This window comes from Lepidochelys kempii, chromosome 20 (genome assembly GCF_965140265.1).
Source record: "Lepidochelys kempii isolate rLepKem1 chromosome 20, rLepKem1.hap2, whole genome shotgun sequence".
NCBI lineage: Eukaryota > Metazoa > Chordata > Testudines > Cheloniidae > Lepidochelys > Lepidochelys kempii.
The window spans coordinates 19,687,424-19,714,038 of NC_133275.1; the positions used below are offsets into that span (position 1 = coordinate 19,687,424).

The 26,615-nt window shown below is 42.4% G+C and overlaps 1 protein-coding gene across 1 annotated transcript in view; it reads right to left on the bottom strand.

The window, feature by feature from the left end:
- The window catches only part of CBX5 (chromobox 5), a 60,886-nt gene that overhangs the window by 23,907 nt on the left and 10,364 nt on the right, over positions 1 to 26,615 (bottom strand). Inside the window, 1 exon segment of the mRNA XM_073319461.1 lies at positions 428 to 606. Within this exon segment, the coding sequence (XP_073175562.1) occupies positions 428 to 606 (179 nt within the window).

Sequence of the window (26,615 nt, forward strand, 5' to 3'; positions counted from 1 at the left end):
ACAGCCATTTACCCAAGCTGCAGTCAATAGCATCTCCACAATAAGTCTAGACAATAACTGCTCAGGTGCACCTTCACCCGGGAGTCAGTCACTGGTGCTCAAGTGAGGAGGAAGACTATAGACGAGAGTGCTGGTGAACAACTCAAGTGGAACTACCAACTCCATGAAGTGAGAGAGGGAACGCAGATGCCAAAGGGAAAGTAACTTTTGCCAGTGTTTCACAACCCACTCACAATCCCAGGCCCTCTCCTCGTGACCCACTCATTTAAATGGATGCACGCCACTCTTATCTGGAGTGAAGAAGGCAAGCTCCACCCTTGAAGGTGTTTAGGAAAGCTTGAATGAGGGCAGCAAAGGTCAAATTTGAAGCACTGCCTGGAGCGCTGCTAAAGAAGATAGCCCAAGTCAGAAGGAAAGTTGGACTTACTCAGAGAATCCTTTCCACTTGAGAAGATACTCCACTTGACCCTTCACAACACGCCTGTCTAGCACCTTCTCCACAACATACTCCTCCTCATCTTCAGAGGACGAACTATCTGCTGTCCTCTTGGTTTTCTTTCCCATAGCGCAGGAAGTTCCACCTAATGCACCAAGGCCACCCAATTCCTGCAAATCGGAAGTGAAATGTTGTTAATTGTTGGCACTGATGCAGGCTTCAGCACTGCTCCCAGCCAAGGTATCACCCACCCATTTGGGACCCTCTAAGGTTTCTCCAACTCTTGTCACTAAAGCGCCGACCCTGCAGAGAGATCCATGGTCAGAGCTCACTGCAGGATCAGGGCTTAAAAGGCCACTATAAACAGAAGGGGAAGAATGAGCGTGAACAAGACTATGAGCCTGTCATTTAAGGACTTGACAAAGTGACTTTGTCCAGAATTGCAAGATTTTTGAAGCGAGTTGGTATTTCCAGTTGAGCTGTTGAGGATAGCTAAACTGATCCATTTTAATCTCTGGAAGGCCTGTCTACCCTGGGCTGGATGCAGAGTTCAGTAAATAAACATATTCTGTGGATTTGACCAGCAGGAATGCCCCCATCTAGAACTACAAATACAACCACATCCGGGGACCCAGTTACAACAACAACGGGGCCCTACCTATTCTGGGGGCATTTTTATAGAAATTCTGAACACTAGTTCAGCACCACAAAGGTTAGCAATGTTGGAAGCCACAGCATGGATGAGCAAGGGTTATCAGATGGCGTTAAATGCCAGTGGTCCGTCTACATTAGGGCTTCCAGCAGCAGTGGAGCTGAACATTCGCAGTGGTGCCATTTTTTTTTTTTTTAAAAAAACAGTTTCCTCCGTGTAGAGAGGGCTTGACTGTTCTTGAACCAATTCTACAACCATCACCTTTACAGATACCAATGGATATAACCACCCTATCCTCCTCGGAAGGCAAATATTATCTCTGTTTTACAGGAGAGAAAACGAGGCTCAGAGTTTGAAATCATGACTATGTTAAAAGACTAGACCATGTCACCCTATATTGAAAGGTCCAGATGCAATTTAACTAGGTTGCATCCTGATGTAAGAGAAACAATTGGACTGGGGTAACACAGACAGGACCTTAAACTCTGAGCCTCAGTTTCTCCTCTCTGCAAACCAGGGATAATACTTAGCTATCTCCCAAGAGAGTAGTGAGGTTAAATTAATCAGGTTTGAGATCTTTAAATGAAAACTGCTATGCAAGTATTATTAAAAGATCTGAACAGATATCATCACTTTCCAAAACATAGATGGGTCAGAAACAAGGGAAAGTTCAGCCCCAAACTAGAATTCAGGTAATTGAGAAATAAAAACGGGCTATTTCAACCTTGACTATGACGTTACTACTGTGATTACTGGGCTGTAGCCATTAAAGGCACGTATTCATGGGACAATAGTTAAAGTTCTGTCAATGTTAGATATAAAATGGCATTTTTCCAGGAATTTATAACTTGGCAATAAAAACCATTCCAGACAAACATGGGGTTATGAGGTTTCTGTCCCAGAGTGAAGTTTTAGACAAAAATTAATAAAGGCAGGGGGAATCAATTATACCATTTGAGGTACAAGAGTGAAAAAAGTGGTTATAGCAGATTTGTGCTCCTATAACTTTACTCTGCTTCCAGTTTAACAAGTCTAACAAATTATTAGTCCATAAACCTTGTGTGGTCCAACTGCATTGGGTATTAAGTTTCATTTTATTTTTAAATTACAGATCCCCTCTAGTATAAAACTCGGCCACTGCACATACACAGAACAGTCATTGCTGCACGTGGCATAGCTAATTAGAAAAAAGGTCCCAGTTTAAAATGTTGACTTTTCAACAGTATTTCTTAGTACACAGGCTTACCAAACTGGGAACCTTTCCAAGCTCCGAGGTAAATGCATATTTTTATAACCTCAGTTGTTGTTTCTTTAAAAGAGGAATTCAACAACTCACCCCCTGAACACGCAACATGTGATTTAGACAGAAACCAGGAAATTCCAAGTTAAAGCAGACTCCCAGTTCTTAACTTGGAATTTCCTGGCTTGTGTCAGTTTAGGCCACACAGCTAATGTTCATTAAACAGTTATGCATTTAGTCCTATGAGGCACTAGTATACTTCTGGCCCAGGAGTGGATGAATAAGCTGCCTGAGGGCAGAAAAGGCAAATGGACAGAGCTTGAAACAAGCCAACCACCAGCAGACCCAATTTAATTGCACTATTTCAGTGAACCTGGGAGCATGAACAGGAATCCTAACCTGGTTGCTGCATCAACAGAATTGCTAACTACAAATGCAGAATCTTTATTGATGGTGATTCATGGTCCACAATTAGCCTAATTTTCTTCACAGACCTCAACGGGAGTTTGCTGAGCCTTTTTACTTGTAAAACTGGCTCATGCGCTAGACACAAAAAAACAAACCTGGAAATCCATGGAATCATTTCCACAAAGTCTGTTTTCAAAGTAGAATCACACTTTAAAAGCATTTTTAATGGTGTTATGCCCCATTCACACAGCTCATTGTGCATGTTTTACAACACTAAGGGCTTGTCTACACTTAAAATGTTACAGCAGCACAACCACAGTGTAAGTAATCCACCTCCCTGAGATTGCAATATTGATGTAAGAATTCTTCGGTCGACCTAGCAGTATCTAGAAAAGGACTTAGGTTGTCTTAACAACGCCATGCCCCTGACCGATGTAGCTAAACCAACCTCATTTTCTAGTGTATAGAATTAGGCCTGGTCTACACAAGGAAGTTTTAACACAAAGACAGAGCCTTGGAATAACTACTTTCACATATCAAAGTCTGGCCTTTCCTGGAGAGAAGGGGAAAAAAAAAAAAAAAAGATACAGGGACTTGGTTGGCTTAACTACATTGCTCAGGGATGTGGATTTTTCACATCCCTGAGCAACACAGTTTTCTAATTTAGGCCAGGCCTTATTCTTGAACTTGCTTTACTTTAATTGCAACTAAACTGCTTTACAAACAATCCCTCCCCCAGGGTTATTAAAAAGCGTGGTGATTTAATTGAGGGTTACAGCTCTGCACCAGTGAACCAGCACCACTGTAGTACTTCAGAAAAGACACTACTGCACCGATGGGAGAGCTTCTCCTGTCCACGTAGTTATCCACTTGTACGACAGGCAGTAGCTATGTCAGTGAAGAAGCCCTCTCGTCAACATAGTGCTGTTTACACTGCGGGTTAGGTTGGCGTAACTAGGTCGCTCAGCGGTGTGGATTTTTTCACACCCCTGAGCAATGTAGCTATACCAATGTAAGTTTGTAATGTAGACCTGACCTCAGTCTGTCCAGGTGGTGACCAGATGTGGCTACAATCCTACACTCACCTTAAACTACCCTCTCTGCCGCAGCCTATAGTTATGTGCAACATCTGTCTTTCTGTCATGTTATCATTTGGCTGAGGCCATGTTAGCTAGCTGGTAAGCAGCCTGCTGCTCACCCCCACCTCAGCGTTAGCATGTGCTGCAGTCTAAGAGCTCAATTCTGCAAAATAACAAGCACCACAGAGTTAAAGGTGCTCTCAGCTCCTTACAAGATAAGGCTCAGAAGAGAGTGCATTTATTAATTCCCTGAAAGAGAACACTGTTCTAGTGTTACCTGCCTGAAAACATAAGAACCACCCTACTGGATCAGACCAAAGGTCCATCTATCCCAGTATCCTGTCTTCCGACAGTGGCCAGTGGCAGGTGCCCCAGAGGGAATGAACAGAACAGGTAATCATCAAGTGATCCATCCCTTGTCGCTCATTCCCAGCTTCTGGCAAACAGAGGTTAGGGACGCCACTGATGGACCCATCTTCCATGAATTTATCTAGTTCTTTTTTGAACGCTGTTATGGTCTTGGCCTTCACAACATCCTCTGGCAAGGAGTTCCACAGATTGACTGTGCGTTGTGTGAAGAAATGCTTCCTTTTATTTGTTTTAAACCTCCTGCCTATTAATTTCATTTGGTGATACCTATTTCAGAACCTCAGAAAGTTTGGGGATTACATGTTTTCAACATCTTATTTTAATCCAGAACGTAAAGAACCACAAAATTAGCAGACTCAATGTAGTTTGATTTTAAAACAAGTCACTTGTTAAACCTGTTTAAGATAGGCTTTGCTATTCTACTACAAAACTATGTTATAGAAATGTATGCTAGAGTATTAAGAGGAAACAAATCTGTATTTAAACTTTAAAAGAACAAAGGTGAAGAGGGAAAAAATGCCATAAAATGTAGTTGGTTGCGCTATGATACCATGGTAATGGGCATCCTGAACATACCTAAGTGTGGGTAATTTATTACGTTAATAACTTTATGAAATCACATGTACAAGACCACTCCCTAAGGCCCCCCCTTGCTAAAGTGCACTGCTCCAGGTTTTCAAAACAGCTCCACACCCAGTGTCTACCCAATGTGCTGAGCTCTTTTGAAAAACTGGCCATTTATTTTCATGCCTTAATGGGAGCTCTGAGCTCTTTTCAATAGCAGGCTCAGATTCTTGTAAACATTATAGAACAGGAACAGGAGCTGCAGCAACTCAAATGTCAACTCCAGATGCAACCCAGATCCAAAGAGAGAAATAACTAGTGGGATTTTCCCTTGTATATGTCTACAACAGCTGGACATCTTGTGAACTAGCACAATCACTTTTCAATTTTGGAGTCTTAAGTACTGCTACTAGAGAATCCATTGGCAGCCTTTTTCTAAAGGCAGATATCTCTAATCTTCCTGGAAGGGAGGAAGATGGACAAAATTAAACAATTGGAAACCTGTAGGAGTTTTATGGAAGCCTATGTGGCATCTGCTATTACAGGCAATACAGGGACAGTATTTACAATACTTTGGTAATACTGCAAAATAAACTAGTAAAAAAGTGTTTGTAACACAAAGCTAAAGGTTAAGATATCCAAAACAAAATATACATTTCCCATGCCACTGTTGTCTATCAAGTTTGGTTACGTTGTTTCTGGTAGCACCCACAAAGTGCTAGATGCTGCACAAACACAAAACATTATATGGTCCCGGTAAGGATTTCAAAGCACATAATAATCCTTAAATATTCCCATACCTCCAGGATAGAAGTGGTAATTATCCTGATAAATCACTCAACCTCCAAGAAACCCTAAAATTTCTCACTTCTAGCAGTGGGAAAAAAAAAAATCTAGTCTCTCTCTACACACCACAAGAGATGACCATTCTGGAAATGACTTTCACAACCTTGATCTGACAGTCATGTTCAGCAAGCATAGTTCATAGCTCCTAGTGGAATTGAGGTAGAATTTGGTTAAGAAAACCATTCAAGACTAGGTCATTGCACAGCCTCAAATGATTTTCAAGGAGAATCTGTTAACATGTTTCAGAGTAGCAGCCGTGTTAGTCTGTATTCGCAGAAAGAAAAAGGAGGACTTGTGGCACCTTAGAGACTAACCAATTTATTTGAGCATAAGCTTTCGTGAGCTACAGCTCACTTCATCGGATGCATTCAGTGGAAAATACAGTGGGGAGGTTTATATACATAGAGAACATGGTAACAATGGCTGTTACCATACACACTGTAACCAGAGCGATCACTTAAGGTGAGCTGTTACCAGAGAACCTTTTGTACTAATAATCAAGGTGGGCCATTTCCAGCAGTTGACAAGAACCTCTGAGGAACCGGGGGGGGGGGGGGGGGGGGGAATAAACGTGAGGAAATATAGTTTTACTTTGTGTAATGACCCATCCACTCCCAGTCTCTATTCAAGCCTAAGTTAATTGTATCCAGTTTGCAAATTAATTCCAATGCAGCAGTCTCTCGTTGGAGTCTGTTTTTGAAGTTATTTGTTGAAGAATTGCCACTTTTAGGTCTCTAATCGAGTGACCAGAGAGATTGAAGTGTTCTCCAACTGGTTTTTGAATGTTATAATTCTTGATGTCTGATTTGTGTCCATTTATTCTTTTACGTAGAGACTGTCCAGTTTGACCAACGTACATGGCAGAGGGGCATTGCTGGCACATGATGGCATAGATCACATTGGTAGATGTGAACGTGAACGAGCCTCTGATATTGTGGCTGATGTGATTGGGCCCTATGATGGTGTCCCCTGAATAGATATGTGGATACAGTTGGCAACGGGCTTTGTTGCAAGGATAGGTTCCTGGGTTAGTGGTTCTGTTGTGTGGTGTGTGTTTGCTGGTGAGCATTTGCTTCAGGTTGGGGGGCTGTCTGTAAGCAAGGACTGGCCTGTCTCCCAAGATCTGTGAGAGTGATGGGTCATCCTTCAGGATAGGTTGTAGATCCCTGATGATGCGTTGGAGGGGTTTTAGTTGGGGGCTGAAGGTGACGGCTAGTGGCGTTCTGTTATTTTCTTTGTTAGGCCTGTCCTGTAGTAGGTGACTTCTGGGTACTCTTCTGCCTCTGTCAATCTGTTTCTTCACTTCAGCAGGTGGGTACTGTAGTTGTAAGAATGCTTGATAGAGATCTTGTAGGCATTTGTCTCTGCCTGCAGGGTTGGAGCAAATGCGGTTGTATCGTAGAGCTTGGCTGTAGACAACGGATCATGTGGTGTGGTCTGGATGAAAACTGGAGGCATGTAGGTAGGAATAGTGGTCAGTAGGTTTCCAGTATAGGGTGGTGTTTATGTGACCATCGCTTATTAGCACCGTAGTGTCCAGGAAGTGGATCTCTTGTGTGGACTGGTCCAGGCTGAGGTTGATGGTGGGATGGAAATTGTTGAAATCATGGTGGAATTCCTCAAGGGCTTCTTTTCCATGGGTCCAGATGATGAAGATGTCATCAATGTAGCGCAAATAGAGTAGGGGCATTAGGGGACAAGAGCTGAGCAAGCGTTGTCTTAAGTCAGCCATAAAAATGTTGGCATACTGGAGTGGATGGGTCATTACACAAATTAAAACTATTTCCCCATGTTTATCCCACCCCCACCGTTCCTCAGACGTTTGTCAACTGCTTGGAGTGGCCCACCTTGATGATCACTACAAAAGGTCCCCGTCCCCCCCCCCGTCCTGCTGGTAATAGCTCACCTCACCTGATCACTCTGGTTACAGTGTGTGTGTGTGTGTGTGTGTGTGTGTGTGTGTGTGTGTGTGTGTGTGTGTGTGTGTGTGTGTGTGTGTGTGTGTGTGTGTGTGTGTCATTGTTTCATGTTCTCTATGTATATAAATCTCCCCACTGTATCTTCCACTGAATGCATCCAATGAAGTGAGCTGTAGCTCACGAAAGCTTATACTCAAATAAATTGGTTAGTCTCTAAGGTGCCACAAGTACTTGTTAACATGTTAAAATTCTAGTGAAGACAATGCAGCTGTGCTTTTAACAGATTAGCTGGTCAAGGTAATCCCTAGGGATCACAGCTAATACGCATCCAGACAAGACCTATGTTATCTGTGTAGACTGTAAACTCTTGGGGCACAGACCTGTCTTCTTACAGTATATAAAGCACATAGTACATTTTGGACATAAGGGGATCTTTGCTAACTAGCTACAGTTTGAAAAAGCATTAAATACCACATGTTCCTTAACCCATGATCATTAAAGAGTTGCATGTTTAGAGAACTGGGACTTTTCATAATTATTCATAGATTCCCACACCCAAAGGGAACATTGTGATCATCTGGTCTGACCTCCTGTATAACACAAGCTATAAAACTTCCCCCAAAATAATTCATAGAGCAGATCATTTAGAAAAACATCCAGTCTGGATTTAAAAACGGTCATGATGGAGAATCCACCACGACCCTTGGCTAGTTGCTCCAATAGTTAATTATTCTCTCTGTTAAAAGTGTATGCATTATTTCCAGTCTGAATTAGTCTAGCTTCAACTTCCAACCATTGAATTGTGTTATACTTTTTCTGCTAGACTGAAGAGCCCATTATTAATTATTTGTTCTCCACATAGGTAATTACAGATTGTAATCAAGTCACCCATAACCTTCTCTTTGTTAAGCTAAGTAGATTGAGCTACTTGAGGCTACCGCTATAAGGCAGGTTTTCTAATCCTTTAAATCATTCTTTTGGCTCTTCTCTGAACCTTCTCCATTTTATCAACATCCTTCTTGAATTGTGGACACTATAACTGGACACTGTATTCCAGAAGTTGTCACTCCAAAGCCAAATACAGAGGTAATATGGCCTAACCACCCCTACTTGAGATTCTCCTGTTTATACATCCATGGACTGCATTTAGCCCTTCTGGCGTCACACTGAGAGCTTGTGTTCAAGCTGCTTATCCACCATCCCCCCCAAGTCTTTTTCGGTGTCACTGCTTCCCAGCATACATTCCCCCATTGTATAAGTATGACCTATGTTCTTTGTTCAAAGATTTACACTTAGCCATATTAAAACACACATCATTTGCTTGCATCCAGCTTACCAAGCAACCCAGATCGCTCTGTATCAGTGACCTGTCCTCTTCGTTATTTACCTTCCCTCTATTTTTGTGTCATCTGCAAACTTTTATCAGTGACTATTTTATGTTTTCTTCAAGGTCATTATCAGAAACGTTACACAGGGTAGGGCCAAGAACCAATCCCTGCAGGACACAGCTAGAAACACACTCTGACCAAGGGACCCCTTGGTGCCAACTGGCAGAAGGCATAAGGGGTCTATGGGGAGTTTTTATGAGACCCCGGGGATCCCTATCTACATAATAGTTAGCCAAAGAGGGCATTTAAAGGCTCTACTGAGAGCCCACAGCCTGCTGGTCGTCATAATCACTTTGAAATGTATGTAAGGATATTATTTAAAAAGTTATGTATCTACACTGAAAACTACGTTCTTAAGATATGTAAGGTAAAACAAGTAACTAGAAGGTGATAAACAGGAATTGTTCAAGCAAGAGGCAGTAGACATTTATCTCCCTGGCTGGTCATTGTAAGTCTATTTACATATAAGCCACCAGCTAATCAAGACTGAAGTTGACAAGAGATCACAAAAATCTACAGGAGGGAACACACAGCAGAAGGGTGTCCTGTTGATGTCAAACATTAAAGAACTAGTCTGGTACAACAGGAGAATGCAAGGAGACATCCAAGATCCTTCACTAGAGAGAACAAGTTGAGAGTGTGGCTTGTTTCATGAAAAAAGGATCAGAGCCCACCTGGCTGAAAAACACTGTTGAACAATATTACAAGACATGACAGTGATACTAGAGAAATTCCCCAGGCTCCATTTTGTACAAATTGTTTGTATATTATTTATTATATTAGTGTGTTGTTGAACCAAGAAAATGTATGTTAAATTACAAATAGTTCAAAAAAGATTGGAAATTGTAATGGGTTTATTAAAAGAAATTTAAAATTAACTTGTAAAACATGTATTAAAATTTAATGTGAGCAATTTACAGCCAACCATTTGTTTTTCTAAATATAACTCATAAATATGTCATGAAACAGTTTTACCCTAGTTTTGTTTAAACAATTGTGTGTGTGTAATATTATATTTGCAAGAACTTGTTATAACGAGTCAAAGCCAATATACACAGAGTTATGACCATTATATGTCACTTTACAAATAAAATGAAATTAAAATAAAACAAACAGGAATGCAAGCAATTTTGCATCTATTATAGTGATCTTAATGCTTCAGATACTGGTGGTGACTGAGATGCTTATTTTAATACATTGAATTAAAAGAAAGCTTAAACAGTTGTAGAGAGCGCTGAAATGATTACATCCTTCTAGTGAGGCTGAATTGGGGAAGTAAGGTATTGTGCCAATGAAAAGAAACATATGCTCAGTCTCAAAAAGAGAGACTTGAGCCAACTTTGGACAACGCCAAACACCCATCGAATTCACTAGTAGGTGATGGCTAGATATATAAATATCTTGAAACCATTAAGGAAGGGACTGATACCAGAGAAATTCCCCAGATTCCATTTTGTATCCCTGGCTTCCATTTTAAATAAGCAAGAGTCACTCCGCCATTAGAAGCTGCAGGTCACACAGCACCAAAAATAGAATTGGCAGGAAAACCAAAGTAGGGGAAAGGTCCTAACACTGAGGTAATCAACAGCTGCAAGCTAAGAACAGACCCGGCAGTTTAAAATGTGGGCAGTTGTGCAAGAAAGTTCTGACAGGACAGTATAAAAGTCAGTGTGTCAGTAGGCAGCCGGAGGATTAGGAGCTGCCAGTAAAGAAGCAGCAGCAGCAGGACAGTAGCAGAGGAGTCCTGCCCTGCCCTGCCACTGGAACGCAGAGACACAGACGGGGACACAGAGGAAGGAAAGGTTTCAGAGTAGCAGCTGTGTTGGTCTGTATTCGCAAAAAGAAAAGGAGTACTTGTGGCACCTTAGAGACTAACAAATTTATTTGAGCATAAGCTTCCATGAGCCACAGCTCACTTCATCGGACGCACTCAGTGGAAAATACAGTGGGGAGATTTATATACATAGAGAACATGAAACAATGGGTGTTATCATACACACTGTAACCAGAGTGATCAGGTGAGGTGAACTATTACCAGCAGGAGAGCGGGGTGCGGCGGGGAGGGAACCTTTTGTAGTGATAATCAAGGTGGGCCATTTTCAGCAGTTGACAAGAACCTCTGAGGAACAGTGGGGGGTGGGGAGGGGGATAAACATGGGGAAATAGTTTTACTTTGTGTAATGACCCATCCACTCCCAGTCTCTATTCAAGCCTAAGTTAATTGTATCCAGTTTGCAAATTAATTCCAATGCAGCAGTCTCTCGTTGGAGTCTGTTTTTGAAGTTTTTTTGTTGAAGTATTGCCACTTTTGGGTCTCTAATCGAGTGACCAGAGAGATTGAAGTATTCTCCAACTGGTTTTTGAATGTTATAATTCTTGACGTCTGATTTGTGTCCATTTATTCCTTTGCATAGAGACTGTCTGGTTTGGCCAATGTACATGGCAGAGGGGCATTGCTGGCACATGACGGCATAGATCGCATTGGTAGATGTGAACGAGCCTCTGATATTGTGGCTGATGTGATTAGGCCCTATGATGGTGTCCCCTGAATAGAGGAAGGAAAGAGAGACCTGAGGAGAAGACAGCGAAGTTAGGAGACAGAGTAAGCTTGTCAGCTATAATCGCACATAGTACAGTATAGTGTTAGTGTATATATGGGTGTGCTTCGGTTAATAAAGGTGTATGTATGTGTGTAAGCTGCAAAAGGAATGTATATATGTAAGATTTAAGAAACATTTAAGAGCTGCTGTCAGTGTCCTGCAGAAGACTGGCCATCTGAAGCAGGGCGCAGCCACTTAGAATGATCTCAAACTGTATGTTATTACAGTTTGGGGTGCTCTCTAACTTGCAAGGGATTTGTATTTTAGATTATTATTGTATTAGGGATTATTATTTGCACCAATAAAAAGGTTCCTTGTTTTAGTAAAAATACTGTTTTAGGTTAATCGTTTATTTATCAGAAGGCTGTATCCATGTCCTCTGGGAAATTCCTTAGCCACCCATACCTGAGGAAAACAGACTGAGGAGCACAGGTGGGTGGTTTTAAGGGAAAACCTTTAAGGAGATATTTAAATTTCACCTCTCGAGGGAACCCTTGGTAAACCCAGGTGGGAATAATAGGTTAGCTAGAAATCTGTTTTCAGGGTAACAACGGTAACTAGTTAAGTAAGTCTGGGCTCTAGAATGCCTGTTATGTTTTTATTTTACATGTAACCATTTGTATCCAATATTTCTACTTGCTATCATTTCAATCTCTACTCTTCGTTAAATACACTTTTACTTGTTTTCACTATAGACATGTAAGAGCTGTGTGTTAAACAGTGAGATGATCCTGAGGTGAAACTTGTAAGCTGGTGCATGTTGCTCCTTTAGGAGCAGCAGGTCTGTGAATTCTGTCAATGTCTAATAGACTAAGGGCTGGTCACTCCAGGGGGATGCGTGGAAGGCTCGAAAGTTGGAGCATACTTATAGCTAATCTAAAGCGAGACAGCAAGGCCTGCCTGGGGAGTGCTTGTGTTGCCCGTGGCCAGTGGGGTTGGGGAGCTGACTCCTAGCAGGCACAGACAGCAGGCTTCCTCACACCATGAACAGGTGGTAACAAGGTACCTCACAGCCTTGGGGAGCGTCACACCTTCCTGTTCAATGACAATTTGCCCTTTACAGTTACATTTTGAGACCTATCGGTTAGCCAGCTTTAGACCCATTTAATGTGTGCCATGTTCATTTTATATCTTCCTAGGTTTTGTTTTTTTTTTAAAATAAAAATGTCCAAGTCAAACGCCTTACAGAAGTCTAAGTATATTACAGCAATACTGTTACTTCTACCAGTCAAACTAGCGATCTTAGCAAAAAAAGCTATCCAGTTAGTTTGATAAGATCTATTTTCAATTAACACATGTTGATTAGCATTATTTATATTACCTTCCCTTAATTCTTTATTAATCGAGTGGTGTATTAGCCACTCCATTATCTTGCTCAGGATCGATGTCAGAGGGACAGGCCTATAATTACCTGTGTCATCCTGTTTATCCTTTTTAATTATTGGCATAACACTAGCTTTCTTGCAATCTTCTGGAAATTCCCCGATGTTCCAAGACTTATTGGGAATCAAAATTAATGGTCCAGTGAGCTCTACAGGAAGCTCTTTTAAAACTCTTGGATGCAAGTTATCTGGACATGCTGATTTAAAAATGTCTAACTTTAGTAGACACTAGTTAACATCCTCCTGAGAAAGTTAACACATCTTCATCAGATCTACAAGCCAGAAGAATAATCAAACTCCAACAACCCTAAACCTTTGTCTAGATTCATGATGCTCTCAGACCTGTTGCTAGCCTCTGCAGAATGAGACTAACCCTAATGTTTCTTTAAAATTTTACTCAATTTCTCTCAAAATATTAATTCTGAATTTCTGGATTTGCCAGCATAGAAGCTAACTGTATTTGTGCACATTTACCCACCCACGCCCTTACACAGATGTCAAGAATTTTTAATTCCCAAGTTTTCCATCACTCTAACATGGACTCTTCATCTTTAAAAAAAAAAAAAAAAAGTCACGTGAAATCGCCAGACATTAATTTAGAAATGAATCCAATTCCCTATGAAGTTAATGAAACATATTACACTAACTTTAATGGGAGTTGGATCAAGCCTCTCAAGAGTTTCTTCTTATTTTTAAGATTATGATTGTTGTTATTAAAAAGGAGCTTGCTTGCAGTGATAGTATACAGGGATAATTCACAAATGCAGAGCTCTGCAACCTGAGCAGCCGGTTCATCTATCAAATCATGGATGTTTATTAGTGTGGGATTCACAGCAAGGACTAGAGAAAGCTCAAACAACTATGACTAAAATTTAATCTCCTCTAAGGAGAGGCTTCCAAATGTTTCGAAGCCCTTGACAATGTCCCTTTAATGCACAGTATAATTTTGTGTCCTGCTATCACTTCAGTGTATTTGTAATACAAATTATACTTAAGCAATATTGTCTAGAACTTAGATAAATAAAACCAAAATAGTATTAAACTGTTTCCACCCCATACAACAAGGTATCCTTGGCAGCTTCTTAACCATCTATTACAATCCAAAACAATTTCTCTCTGTAGCAATTTAAGAGCTTGTAAAAAATATAATGGCCGATGATAGGCGAAACAAACCACAGAGTTATTGAACCTTGCGGGCCCTCTGAAGTATCTCTTTTGATGTTTAAGTGTGAGTTATTGTGTCACAATATCATAAAAGTATGCTCAGTGCTACAGATATATTGTTATTTAAATGACACCAAAAGAAGCCAGTTTCATACAAGAGAAGGCTACTTTTACAGAAATCGGAAGTTCCCATTTCAGATCTACAAGGCTATAAGAGATCGTTCATTTAGAGTAGTAGCTCTCAATCTTTTCAGACTACTGTACCCCTTTCAAGAGTCTGATTTGTCTTGTGTATCCTCAAGTTTCACCTCACTTAAACTTACAAAATCAGACATAAAAATACAACAGGTGTCACAGCAGACTATTATTGAAAATTTCTTACTTTTTCATTTTATCATAGAATTATAAAATAAATCAATTGGAATATAAATATTGTACTTACATTTCAGTGTATAGTATACAGAGCAATATAAACAAATCATTACCTGTGAAATTTTAGTTTGTACTGACTTCACTAGTGCTTTTTATATAGCCTATTGTAAAACTAGGCTAATATCTAGATGAGTAGATGTACCGTTGGGGGTATGCAGAGGTCTTTCGGGGGGGGGGGGGGGGGGGTAAATGTACCCCTGGTTGAGAACCACTGATTTAGAGAAACGTAATACGTTTTGTTCTTCCTATATTGTATACCACAGTTAATCACCAACCCTGAATCAGCCTACAAATATGACAGGTTTCAGAGTAACAGCCGTGTTAGTCTGTATTCGCAAAAAGAAAAGGAGTACTTGTGGCACCTTAGAGACTAACCAATTTATTAGAGCATAAGCTTTCGTGAGCTACAGCTCACTTCATCAGATGCATATCGTGGAAACTGCAGCAGACTTTATATATACAGAGAGAATATGAACCAATACCTCCTCCCACCCCACTGTCCTGCTGGTAATAGCTTATCTAAAGTGATCATCAGGTGGGCCATTTCCAGCACAAATCCAGGTTTTCTCACCCTCCACCCCCCCACACAAATTCACTCTCCTGCTGGTGATAGCCCATCCAAAGTGACAACTCTTTACACAATGTGCATGACAATCAAGTTGGGCTATTTCCTGCACAAATCCAGGTTCTCTCACATCCCCCCCACCCCCATACACACACAAACTCAATATGGTTATTTCCCTCTTGCAGGGGTACTTTAGGTCCAATACAGGTTCTGGATAAAAAACATTTTACAAAGCCCATTAATAGAAATATTTAACATATAAACATTCTCTTGCAGTGTGTGCAACCCAAAAACCAACAGCATCGGGCTAGGGCAGGAGAACCAGAAAATAAAACAAATTCATCTATTTTAACTGTCCAAACTAAATGAAACGGCAAATCTGCATCAATGAACATCAGTGGAAGATCCTAAGTCTTCACTGCAAAAAGATGTACTTTTAACATCAAGATAAAAACTACAGTTCCTTGTCTCCACCAGGATTTTAGCTATCTTTTTTGCAATTTTGAAAATTCTTTCCATGCTAATGTTCTAAAGTGTTCTCACACAGTGTTCAACACAGGTAAGATATGCTGAACAAAGAAACAAAGCCAGGTTAAACATTAAAACACAGCAGACATCTTGCAAGATACTGAATCCTAATGAAGTTCAAGCACCTAATACAATCCAGCCCTAAATCCTTATCTGCCCTAGGAAAACAGATGTATTTAACATGTTAAAAAATGCTTTTTTCCCAGTGTAGATGTGGCCTTGAACAGTAACCCACAGATAGAGCCTTCTTCCCATGGCAAGAGTAGTGCAAGAACACAGCATCACTATGACAGCAGCCACCCAGCCCCACCTGCATCTAAAACCTTAACATTTTGTGTTAAACATGCATTTCAGAGTTTTACAAGTTCACAATGATGTGTACATTAAATGAATTACAGCCCCATTTTAGTGAATCAAGATGTGCGACTCTTCTATGAGCATTAATTTCCAAATGAGAAAAACCAGACCTTGCCATTTCCACTAAATTGAGATAAATAAGGCAAATTCATACTTTTTATGGTGCTGTTTCACTGCTTATGACTACAAATACCAGGCCTTGTCTACACATATGAATTGTACCGCTGCAGTTGAATTGTTACAGCCCCCCTAATATAGATGCAGTTATACTGATATGGATATTCTCCTTTGGCAGCATGCGGCACCTTTACACAAACACAAGTGGGTCTACACTAGGACCTGTACTGATCTAACTATTTCAGAAGGAAAATCATACTCCTAGCCAAAATAGTTAAAACTGGTACAGTAATTGTACGTACCTTAGGGTATATCTACACTAGAAACTTCAAAGCGCTGCCGTGGGAACGCTCCTGCGGCAGCGCTTTGAAATGTGAGTGTGGTTGTGCGCAGGGAGAGGGGGGAAGGATGATTTTTCACACCCCTGAGCCAGCAAGTTAGAGCGCTATAAAATGTAAGTGTAGACATACCCTCAGGCCCCAGGGCCACTGTTTATACTAGTCCTCCCACCAAAATATCTTCCTGTCGTTGCTCAAACACCATGGCAGAAGCAACAGTAGGACCACTAGTGCAAAGCAGCCACCTGCATTTTAGCTACTACAATGAACAAGACTAGACAACATGTTGGTTAAAATACAGCAGCTGACAGCATCTTTTCTACAACAGCATTCTCGCTATTGCTGCCACATGGGGAGCTGTAGTAGCACAGAATAATGGAAATGTTTTTGAAGAAAGGCCAGAGCAGAGACTGCAGTTATTCTAATGGGGACTAGCAGACACTATAATTATCAATGCTCCAAAACATTTTCCACTATAAACCCTGTCTGTCCCATACTTACAACTTCATAAAAATATTCATTGAAGTCTTCTGTGCTTGGTCTCTGCCCAGAGGAAATTTTCTAAAAAGTGGCCAGAGTCCCTTCAGCAGTATGAGACATGGTAGAGACAAAAATCACTTTTCCCATTGTAATACCACCTTAAAATAATACATAAAAGCTACAGCAAAAATAGGCTCAATTTGAAACTTGGAACAGATGTGGTTCTTGCTGAGAACGAGAGCTTCTACTTGGTCTGAAAAACATTTTTGATTTAACAAAAGTTGTTGGAAATTATTTTACTAAGAATGCTCAGAAGCAAATGTTGTGAAGTCCATAGGTATCCTTCAGCCCTGTCTTACACATAGACCAACTCTACACTAGACTTTTGTCAACAGCTACGTTGTTCAGAGTGTGATCCCAGACAGACATAGCTATGCAAGCAAATGCCCCTAGAGTACGCACAATATGCCAGCAAAGGCAGCTTATTTCACTGGGGTGGGGGGAAAAGGGGACGACCTAGATAACTGTGCTTTTGCCAGGTTTTGCCAGTATAAGCTGCATCCACCCTAGGAGCACTTTGATGGTATAGTCTACTGGTATACCAATATAGTAAAACGGTACAACCCCCTAGTGTGGACACTGCTGTATGTAAACAAGTTTATACCTGTATAACAGTTTCCACCCTAGGGGGCTACTTTATATCACTTTCTAAACCATGTGCAGACCAATTCCTAAATTAAAAAACAAGGTGCTTTTTAAAATCGACTTAGGTAACCTGCCTTATCGAACACGATTTCAAACACCATTTAGCATCCAGTGCAGACACAGCATAAATCTTCACAATCACGTTAGCTAGTCCTATCATAACCTAGAAAGTAGCCTAAAGTCCTGTTCTTGACAGGCAAAAAAAAGGTTAATCGAGTTAAAGGTAACACAACTGAAAAGCTCCATTAAGATACAGCCTAAGTATGTTTGAAGCCATGTTAGCTGGCTGTGCTTTAGCCTAGCCTCTCCCCTAACCTAAAATGTGGTAGGCTAATTCAGACCTGTTAGCCTGCATCGTAAGCCATGCCTGCACTAGAAAAGAGGTTTATTTTTAAAAATGTATTAAGAAACCCTACTGGAAATATGGCAAGTCGTAGTTTTAATTCATGTTTGCTAGTCAAAATAAACATCAAGTTGTCAATAAATAATGCAGAAGTGTACTATAAAAATAATTCTGATCTGTATTTGGGAACAAGCAAGGTGATACATACATATCATGATGATGAAATACTTTCTGTTCCAACAGTAACTAAGGAGGATATTAATCAGCAGCTACTAAAGTTAATATTTTTTATATCAGTATGCCCGGCTAACTTACATCCAAGAGTTTTACAAGAACTGGCCGAGGTGCTTGCTGGACTCTTTAATGTCGATTTTTTAAATAAGTCTTGGAGCACTGGAGCAATTCCATGAGACTGGAAGAAAGCCAATGTTGTGCCAATATTTAAGAAGGGTAAAACAGGACGATATAGTAATTATAGGCCTGTCAGCCTGACATCCATCCGGGGCAAAATAATGGAATGACTGACCCATTCATTTAGATTATCAATTTGAGGATTTGTCGTAGATTGAGATGTCAATAAAGGAGGTTCTGGGACGGACTGATAAATTAAACAGTAATAAGTCACTAGGACCAGATAGTATTCACACAAGAGTTCTAATGAAAATAAAATAAGAAACTGCAGAACTACTAATTGTGGTATGTAACCTATTTAACATTTAAATCAGCTTCTATACCAAAGACTGGAGGATAGCTAATGTGCCACCAATTTTTAAAAGGCTCCAGAGACAATCTTGGCAACTACAGGCCAGTAATCCTTAATTCAGTGCCAAGCAAATTAGTTGAAACTATAGTACAGAACAGAATTCAGACACAGATGAACACAATTTGTTGGGGGACAGTCAATCTAGCTTTTGTAAAGGGAAATCATGACTCGCCAGTCTAATAGAATTCTTTGAGGGGGTCAACAAACATGTGGACAAATGTAATCCAGTGGATATAGTGTACCTGGAATTTTAGAAAGCCTTTGACAAGGTCTCTTATCAAAGGCTCTTAAGCCAAGTAAGCAGTCATGGGATAAGAGGGAAAGTGCTCTCATGGATCATAACTGATGAAAAGACAGGAAACAAAGGGAAGGAATAAATGGTCAGTTTTCAGAATGTAGAGAGGTAAATAGCAGTGTCCCCCAAGGATCTGTACTGGGACCAGTGCTGTTCAACATATTCATAAATGATCTGGAAAAAGGGGTAAACAGTGAGGTGGCAAACTTTGCAGAGGATACAAAATTACCCAAGATAGTTAAATCCAAAGCTGATTGTGTAGAGTTACAAAAGGAACTCACAAAACTGGTGACTGGGCAACAAAATGGCAGATGAAATTCAATGATGATAAATGCAAAGTAATGCACAACGGAAAACATAATCCCAACTATAGGTACAAAATGATGAATTCTAAATTAGCTAGTAGGCGTCTATTACATGAGTGGGTTCATGAGGTTCTGTGGCCTGCAGTATGCAGAAGGCCAAACTAGAGGCTTCTGATGGTCCCTCCTGACCTTAAAATCCATGAGTCTATGAGAATCTTGGAGTAATAGTGGATAGTTCTTTGAAAACATCAGCTCAATGTGCAGTGGCAGTCAAAAAAACTAACAATGTTAGGAACCATTAGGAAAGAGATAATAAGACAGTAAATATCACAATGCCACGATATAAATCCATGGTACACCCACACCTTGAATACTGCGTTCAGTTCTGGTCATCCCATTTAAAAAAAAAACATATTGAAAATGGAAAAGATACAGAGGACAATAAAAATGATTATGGAACAACTTCCATATGAGGAGAGATTAAAAAGACTGGGACTATTCATCTTAGAAAAAGAGGCAAATTTAGGAGGGACATGATAGAGGTCTATAAAATTACAAATGGTGTGCAGGAAGTGTTATTTTCTCTTTCACATAACACAAAAACCAGGGGTCACGCAATGAAATTAAATAGACAGCAGATTTAAAACAAACAAAAGGAAGTACTTCTTCACACAAAGCACAGTCAACCTGTGGAACTCATTGCCAGGGGATTTTGTGAAGGCCAAAACTATAAAAGGATTCAACACAGAATTAGATAAGTTTCTGGAGGATAGGTCCATCAATGGTTATCAGGCAAGATGGTCAGGGATGCAACTGGTTTCCCCTAAGCTTCTAACTGGGGCTTGAACACAGGCAATGGATCATTTGATAACTGCTCTGTACTGTTCATTCCTTCACAGCAGCTCTACAACTTTATTGGACAGCAATAAACTATTCTGACAACAAAAATTACTACACGACCCCAGGAGGGGGGACCAAAGCCTGAGCCCATCCAAGCCCTGCCGCCCCAGGTGCGGGGGCCAAAGCCCAAGCCCCACCACCCTGGGTTGGGATGCAAAAGACCAAGAGCTTCAGCCCCAGGCAGGGGGCCTGTAATCTGATCCCCACTGTCCAGGGCTGAAGACCTCAGGCTTGGGCTTCGGCCCCTGGCTGGTGGGGCTTGGGCTTCAGCCCCTGGCCCCAGCAAGTCTAACGTCAACCCTGGTGACCTCATTAAAACGGGCTCATGACCCACAGTTTGAGAACCACTGCAAGCATCTGCCATTGGCCACTGCAGGAAGGCAGGATACTGGCCTGAATGAACCACTGGTCTGAGCCAATATGGCCATTCTTATGACTGATACAAGACTCGGTTAAAAAAAAATTAACAAAGAGGATAATATTAATTGTACTAGGGTCCTGAAGGGATCAGTCCTTGACCGTATGTTATTTAATATTCTATCAGTGACCTGAAGAGAAAAAGAAAACATCATTACTGATACAGCTGCAGATGACACAAAGATTGGGGGAGCTGTAAATAACCAAGAGGATAGATCACTGACAGAGTGATCTGGATTACTTGGTAAGCTGGGCGCATCAATCAATGTGCGTTTCAATAAGGCCAAATGTAAGGTACAAACACCACAGGCTTAGAAACTAAAATCTAGAAACGCAGGCTATCCATACAGGATGGGGTACTCTATCCTGGGAAGCAGCAAAGATGAAAATGACTTGGGAGTCATAGTGGATGATCGGCTGAATATAAGCTTCCAGTAAAATGCTGTGCTTAAAACCGCTAATGCAATTCTTGGATGCATCAACAGAGGACTGACTCAGAGTAGGGAGGTTTATTTACCTCTATATTTGGCTATTGGAATCCTGCGTCCAGTTCTGGTTTTCACACTTCAAGAAAGATGCTGATAAATTGCAGAGGTTTCAGAGAAGAGCCACAAGAACAATTAAAGGATTGGAGAAGATGCATTACAGTGAGAGACTCAATGAGCTCGATCTATTTAGTTTAGCAAAAAGAAGGTTAAAGCATGACTTAATCACAGTGTATAAGTACCTATTTGCAGTAAAGTGCTCTTCAATCTAGCAGACAAAGGTATAACAAAATTAAATGCCTGGAAGTTGAAACTAAGTACATTCCAACTAGAAATAAGGCACACATTTTTAACACTCAGCCCTGGTCTATACTACAGGGTTAGGTCGAATTTAGCCGCGTTAGGTTGATTTTACAATGTATGTGTCTACACAAGCAACCCCGTTCCGTCAACCTAAAGGGCTCTTAAAATAGACTTCTGTACTCCACCCCGGCAAGGTGAGTAGTGCTAAAATCGACCTTGCTGGGTCAAATTTGGGGTAGTGCGGACGCAAATTGACGTTATTGGCCTCTGGGAGCTATCCCAGAGTGCTCCAATGTGACTGGTCTGGACAGCACTTTCAACTCTGATGCATTAGCCAGGTACACAGGAAAAGCCCCGGAAAAACTTTTGAATTTAATTTCCTGTTTGGTCAGTGTGGCAAGCTCAGCAGCACAGATGACCATGCAGTCCTCCCAGAATCATAAGCGAGCTCCAGCATGGAGTGAATGGGAGACACTGGATCTGACTGCTGTATGGAGAGAAGAATCTGTGCAGGCAGAACTCCGATCAAAAAGAAGAAATGCTAATATATATACCAAAAATCGCACAGGGCATGATGGACAGAGACTACAACAGGGACATACAGCAGTGCTGCGTGAAAGTCAAGGAGCTCAGGCAAGCCTACCAAAAGACAAAGGAGGCAAACGGATTGCTCTTGGTCAGAGCCCCATACATGCTGCTTCTATGATCAGCTGCATGGCATTCTGGGGGGTGACCCTACCACTATCCCACCACTGTCCATGGACACCTGCAAGGGGGAAGTCTCACACAACTTGGAGGAGGATTCTGTGGAGGAGAATGCACAGCAGGAAAGCCGTGAATCCATTCTCCCCGGCAGCCAGGACCCTTTCATCACACTGGAGCCAGTACCCTCCCAAGGTGGGATCCCCGACCCTGAAGGCGGAGAAGGCACCTCTGGTGAGTGCACATTTGTAACTACAGTACAGGGTTTAAAAGCAATAGTGTTTAATGTTTGATTTGCCCTGAAGACTTGGGATGCATCTGTGGCCAGTACAGCTACTGGAAAAGTCTGTTAACGTGTCTGGGGATGGAGCAGGAATCCTCCACGGACATCTCCATGAAGCTCTCCTGGAGGTACTCTGAAAGCCTTTGCAGAAGGTTTCTGGGGAGGGCTGCCTTATTTCATCCTCCACGGTAGAACACTTTACCACGCCAAGCCAGTAGCAAGTAGTCTGGAATCACTGCAGCACAAAGTATGGCAGTGAATGGTCCTGGGTTTTGGTCACATTCAAGCAACATTTGGTCTTTATCTTTCTGTGTTAGCCTCAGGAGAGTGATATCATTCATGGTCACCTGGTTGAAACAGGGGAATTTTTGTAAGGGAACAGTAAAAGGACCTCATTCATGCTGGGCTGTTTGCACTTGGCTAAAAAGGATCATCCCATAGCCACGTGGTGGGGGGAGGGGTGAAGGGATCATCCCAAATAGCCACGCGGAGAGGTGGGAGGAGGTGTGTGCTGCACATCCACCTGAAAACCACAGCCCCTCCTTTCAAATGGCAAACCCAACTGGCATTGCTTGCTATGGGAAAGGAGGATGCTGCAGTCTGAAAACATTCCCACGTTATGAATGAATCCGATGAATGCATCCGATGAAGTGAACTGTAGCTCACGAAAGCTCATGCTCAAATAAATTGGTTAGTCTCTAAGGTGCCACAAGTACTCCTTTTCTTTTTGCGAATACAGACTAAGACGGCTGTTACTCTGAAACACGTTATGAAGGCGTTAGAAGCCAAACCCACATACCCTTTGGCTTACCATGGCTGCCTGGAAACCAAATTCTGTTGCCCAGGCATGTGTGATGTGTCACCATACAAGCAGGAGCTCAATATAAAAGACAAAATGCGACCTTGTACCTAAGCACATGTGCTGTCTGCTGTGAATTGCTTGATTCACTGTGAAAAAGTCTCCCTTTTGTTCTCAGAAATGTATTATCTTAAATTTTACTCTCCCTTTTTATCCCCCTGCAGGTGCCAATGTTTCTATGCTCCCGCTATCATCTCCATCCCTGAGGTTATCGCAGATTAGAAGGCAAAAAAATGCACTCGTGATTACATGTTTTCCGAGCTCATGCAGTCCTCCAGCACTGATAGGACACAGCTGAATGCATAGACGCATTCAGTGGAAGAGTCCAGGAAAGCATTAAGTAAGCACAATGAGAAGAGGCAGGATACAATGCTGAGGCTAATGCGGGAGCAAACAGACATGCTCAGGCATCTGGTGGAGCTGCAGGAAAGCCAACAAGAGCACAGACCGCCACTGCATCCACTGTACAACCGCCTGCCCTCCTCCCCAAGTTCCATATCTTCCCCACCCAGACGCCCAAGAAAGTGGCGGGTGTGGCTCCGGGCACTCAGCCACTCCACTCCAGAAGATGGCCCAAGCAACAGAAGGCTGTCATTCAAACGGTTTTGATTTGTAGTGTGGCTACAATAAGCCACGTACCCTTGTCGTTCCCTCCTCCCCCACCGCACCTTACCTTATCAGTTATCCCCCCCCCCTTTTTTTTAATTAATAAAGAAAGAATACATGGTTTCAAAACCATAGTGACTTTATTTCCTTTGCCAGCTGTGATCGAAGTGGGGAGGGTGGTTGGCCTACAGAGGATTAAAATTGACAAAGGGGGCGGGCTTGTATCAAGGAGAAACACACACAACTGTCACACCGTAGCCTGGCCAGTCATGAAACTGGCCAGTCATGGGAGCAAGGGGTAGGCTGGGTCTCCAAGGATAACTATTGGCATTTCAACATCCCCAACTGTAATTTTCTTGTCTGGGAAGTAAGTCCCTAATGCAGCTAAAGTAAGTCCCTTCTTGCAGCTGCTCAAACAGCCCAAAGTTCCTAAAGATGCGAGCGTCATGCACCTTTCCCGGCCATCCCACGTTGATGTCAGTGAAACATCCCTTGTGATCCACCAGTGCTTGCAGCACCATTGAGAAGTACCCCTTGCGGTTTATGTACTAGTTGGCAAGGTGGTCCAGTGCCAAGATAGGGATATGCGTTCCGTCTATCGCCCCACCACAGTTAGGGAAACCCATTGCAGCAAAGCCATCCACTATGACCTGCACATTTCCCAGAGTCATTACCCTTGATAGCAGAACATCAGTGATTGCACTGGCTACTTGAATCACAGCAGTCCCCACAGTAGATTTGCCCACTCCAAATTGATTCCTGACTGTCAGACGTTGCAAGCTTCCACAGGGCTATCACCACTTGCTTCTCAACTGTCATTAGAGCCCCACTGCTGCCGTGATGTCCCAATTGCCACATCCTGTGCTTTCAGGAATGTCTGTGTCCATGCCCCCCCCCCAATCGTCCTCGTGCTGCTGTCTCTTAGCCAGGTTCTGCACATACTGCAGTATAATGCATGAGGTGTTTACAATGCTCGCAAAAGCAGCGGTGAGCTGAGCAGGCTCCATGCTTACTGTGCTATGGCATCTACACGGGTAACCCAGGAAAAAAGGCGCGAAATGATTGTCTGCAAATGCTTTCATGGAGGGAGGGAAGGGAGACTGATGACGTACCCAAAACCACCCGCGACAATGTTTTTGTCCCATCAGGCATTGGGAGCTTAACCCAGAATTCCAATGGGCAGCAGAGACTGCAGAAACTGTGGGATAGCTTCCCACAGTCAACTCTCCGTGAGTCGATGCTAGCCACAGCCGTGAGGATGCACTCCGCCGACTTAATGTGCTTAGTGGGGACATTCACAATGGACTGTCTAAGATTGATTTCTAAAAATCGACTTCTATAAAATCAACCTAATTTTGTAGTGTAGACATACCCTCAGAGCAATTAACAACTTTTGGTAACAACTTACCAAAAGTCATGGTGGATTCTCCAGCACTGGAAATTTTTAAATCAAAATTAGATGTTTTTCTAAAGGTCATGTTCAACTTCAACCACAGCTCTTGGACTTGAAGCAATATTAATTTGGGGAAGTCCTACTGCCTGTCTCATGCAGGAGATCAGACTAAATGATTATAATGGTCCCTTCTGATCTTAAAATATAAGAATCTAAGGGGGAGTCTTAGGGCTTGCCTTCACCAGCTAACATGCTAAAACTACATCATGCCTCATCTACACTAGAATTTTAACATGTTAAATACACATCATTATTCCTAGGCCTTGTCTGTCTTCACTATGACAAGAGATGTGTTCTTAACTCAAGCCAGCAGATCCAGGAAAACCCTAGTTCTTCAAGTCTTCAACTCAACCATCTAATGCATGGGAAAACACAGCTTTCTCTTCATTAGGATTTACCTCATCGTTAGTTAATTCAAATTAAAAATACATCTTTTTCCTAATGAAGAGCTGAAGGTGTGATGTTAGGTACTCCAATGGGGAGTCTATGCTTTAATTTGGCCAGTCTAGCATGTGTTAAAGGCATTGTCTAAACCAGAGACGGGCAAAGTTTTTGGCCCTCGGGCCACATCTGGAAATAGAAATTGTATGGTGGGCCATGAATGCTCACAAAATTGGGGTTGGGGTGCGGGAGGGGGTGATGGCTCTGGTTGGGGGTGCAGGCTCTGGGTTGGGGCCAGAAATGGCGAGTTCAGGGTGTAGGAGGGGGCTCCGGGCCGGGGGAGGGCTCTGGCTGGGCGTGCAGGCTCTCGGGGGTGGGGCTGAGGATGAGGGATTTGGGGTGCAGGAGGGTGCTCCAAGCTGGGATCGAGGGGTTTGGAGGGTGGGAGAGGGATCAGGACTGGGGCAGGTAGTTGGGGCACAGGGAGAGGCGCAGGCTCCAGGTGGCGCTTACCTCAAGCAGCTCCCAGAAGCAGCGGCACGTCCCCATTCCAGCTCCTATGCGGAGCCACGGCCAGGCGGCTGTGCGTGCTGCCCCGTCCGCAGGTGCTACCCCTGCAGCAACCATTGGCCACAGTTCCTGGCCAATGGGAGCTGTGGGGGTGGCACTTGGGGTGGGAGCAGCATGCAGAGAACCCCCTGGCTGCCCCTACGTGTAGGAGCCAGAGTGGGACCATGCTGCTTCTTCCGGGAGCCGCATGCAGTGGTCCCCAACCCTGCTCCTTGGCTGAAGCACCAGAGCGGGGCAAGCCCCAAACCCCACTCCCCAGCAGGAGCTCAAGGGCTGGATTAAAACGGCTGTCGGGCCAGATCCAGGCCGCGGGCCATAGTTTGCCCATCCCTGGTCTAAACAGCACTTTTCAAATGCGTTATGTAGCACATTAGCTAACAC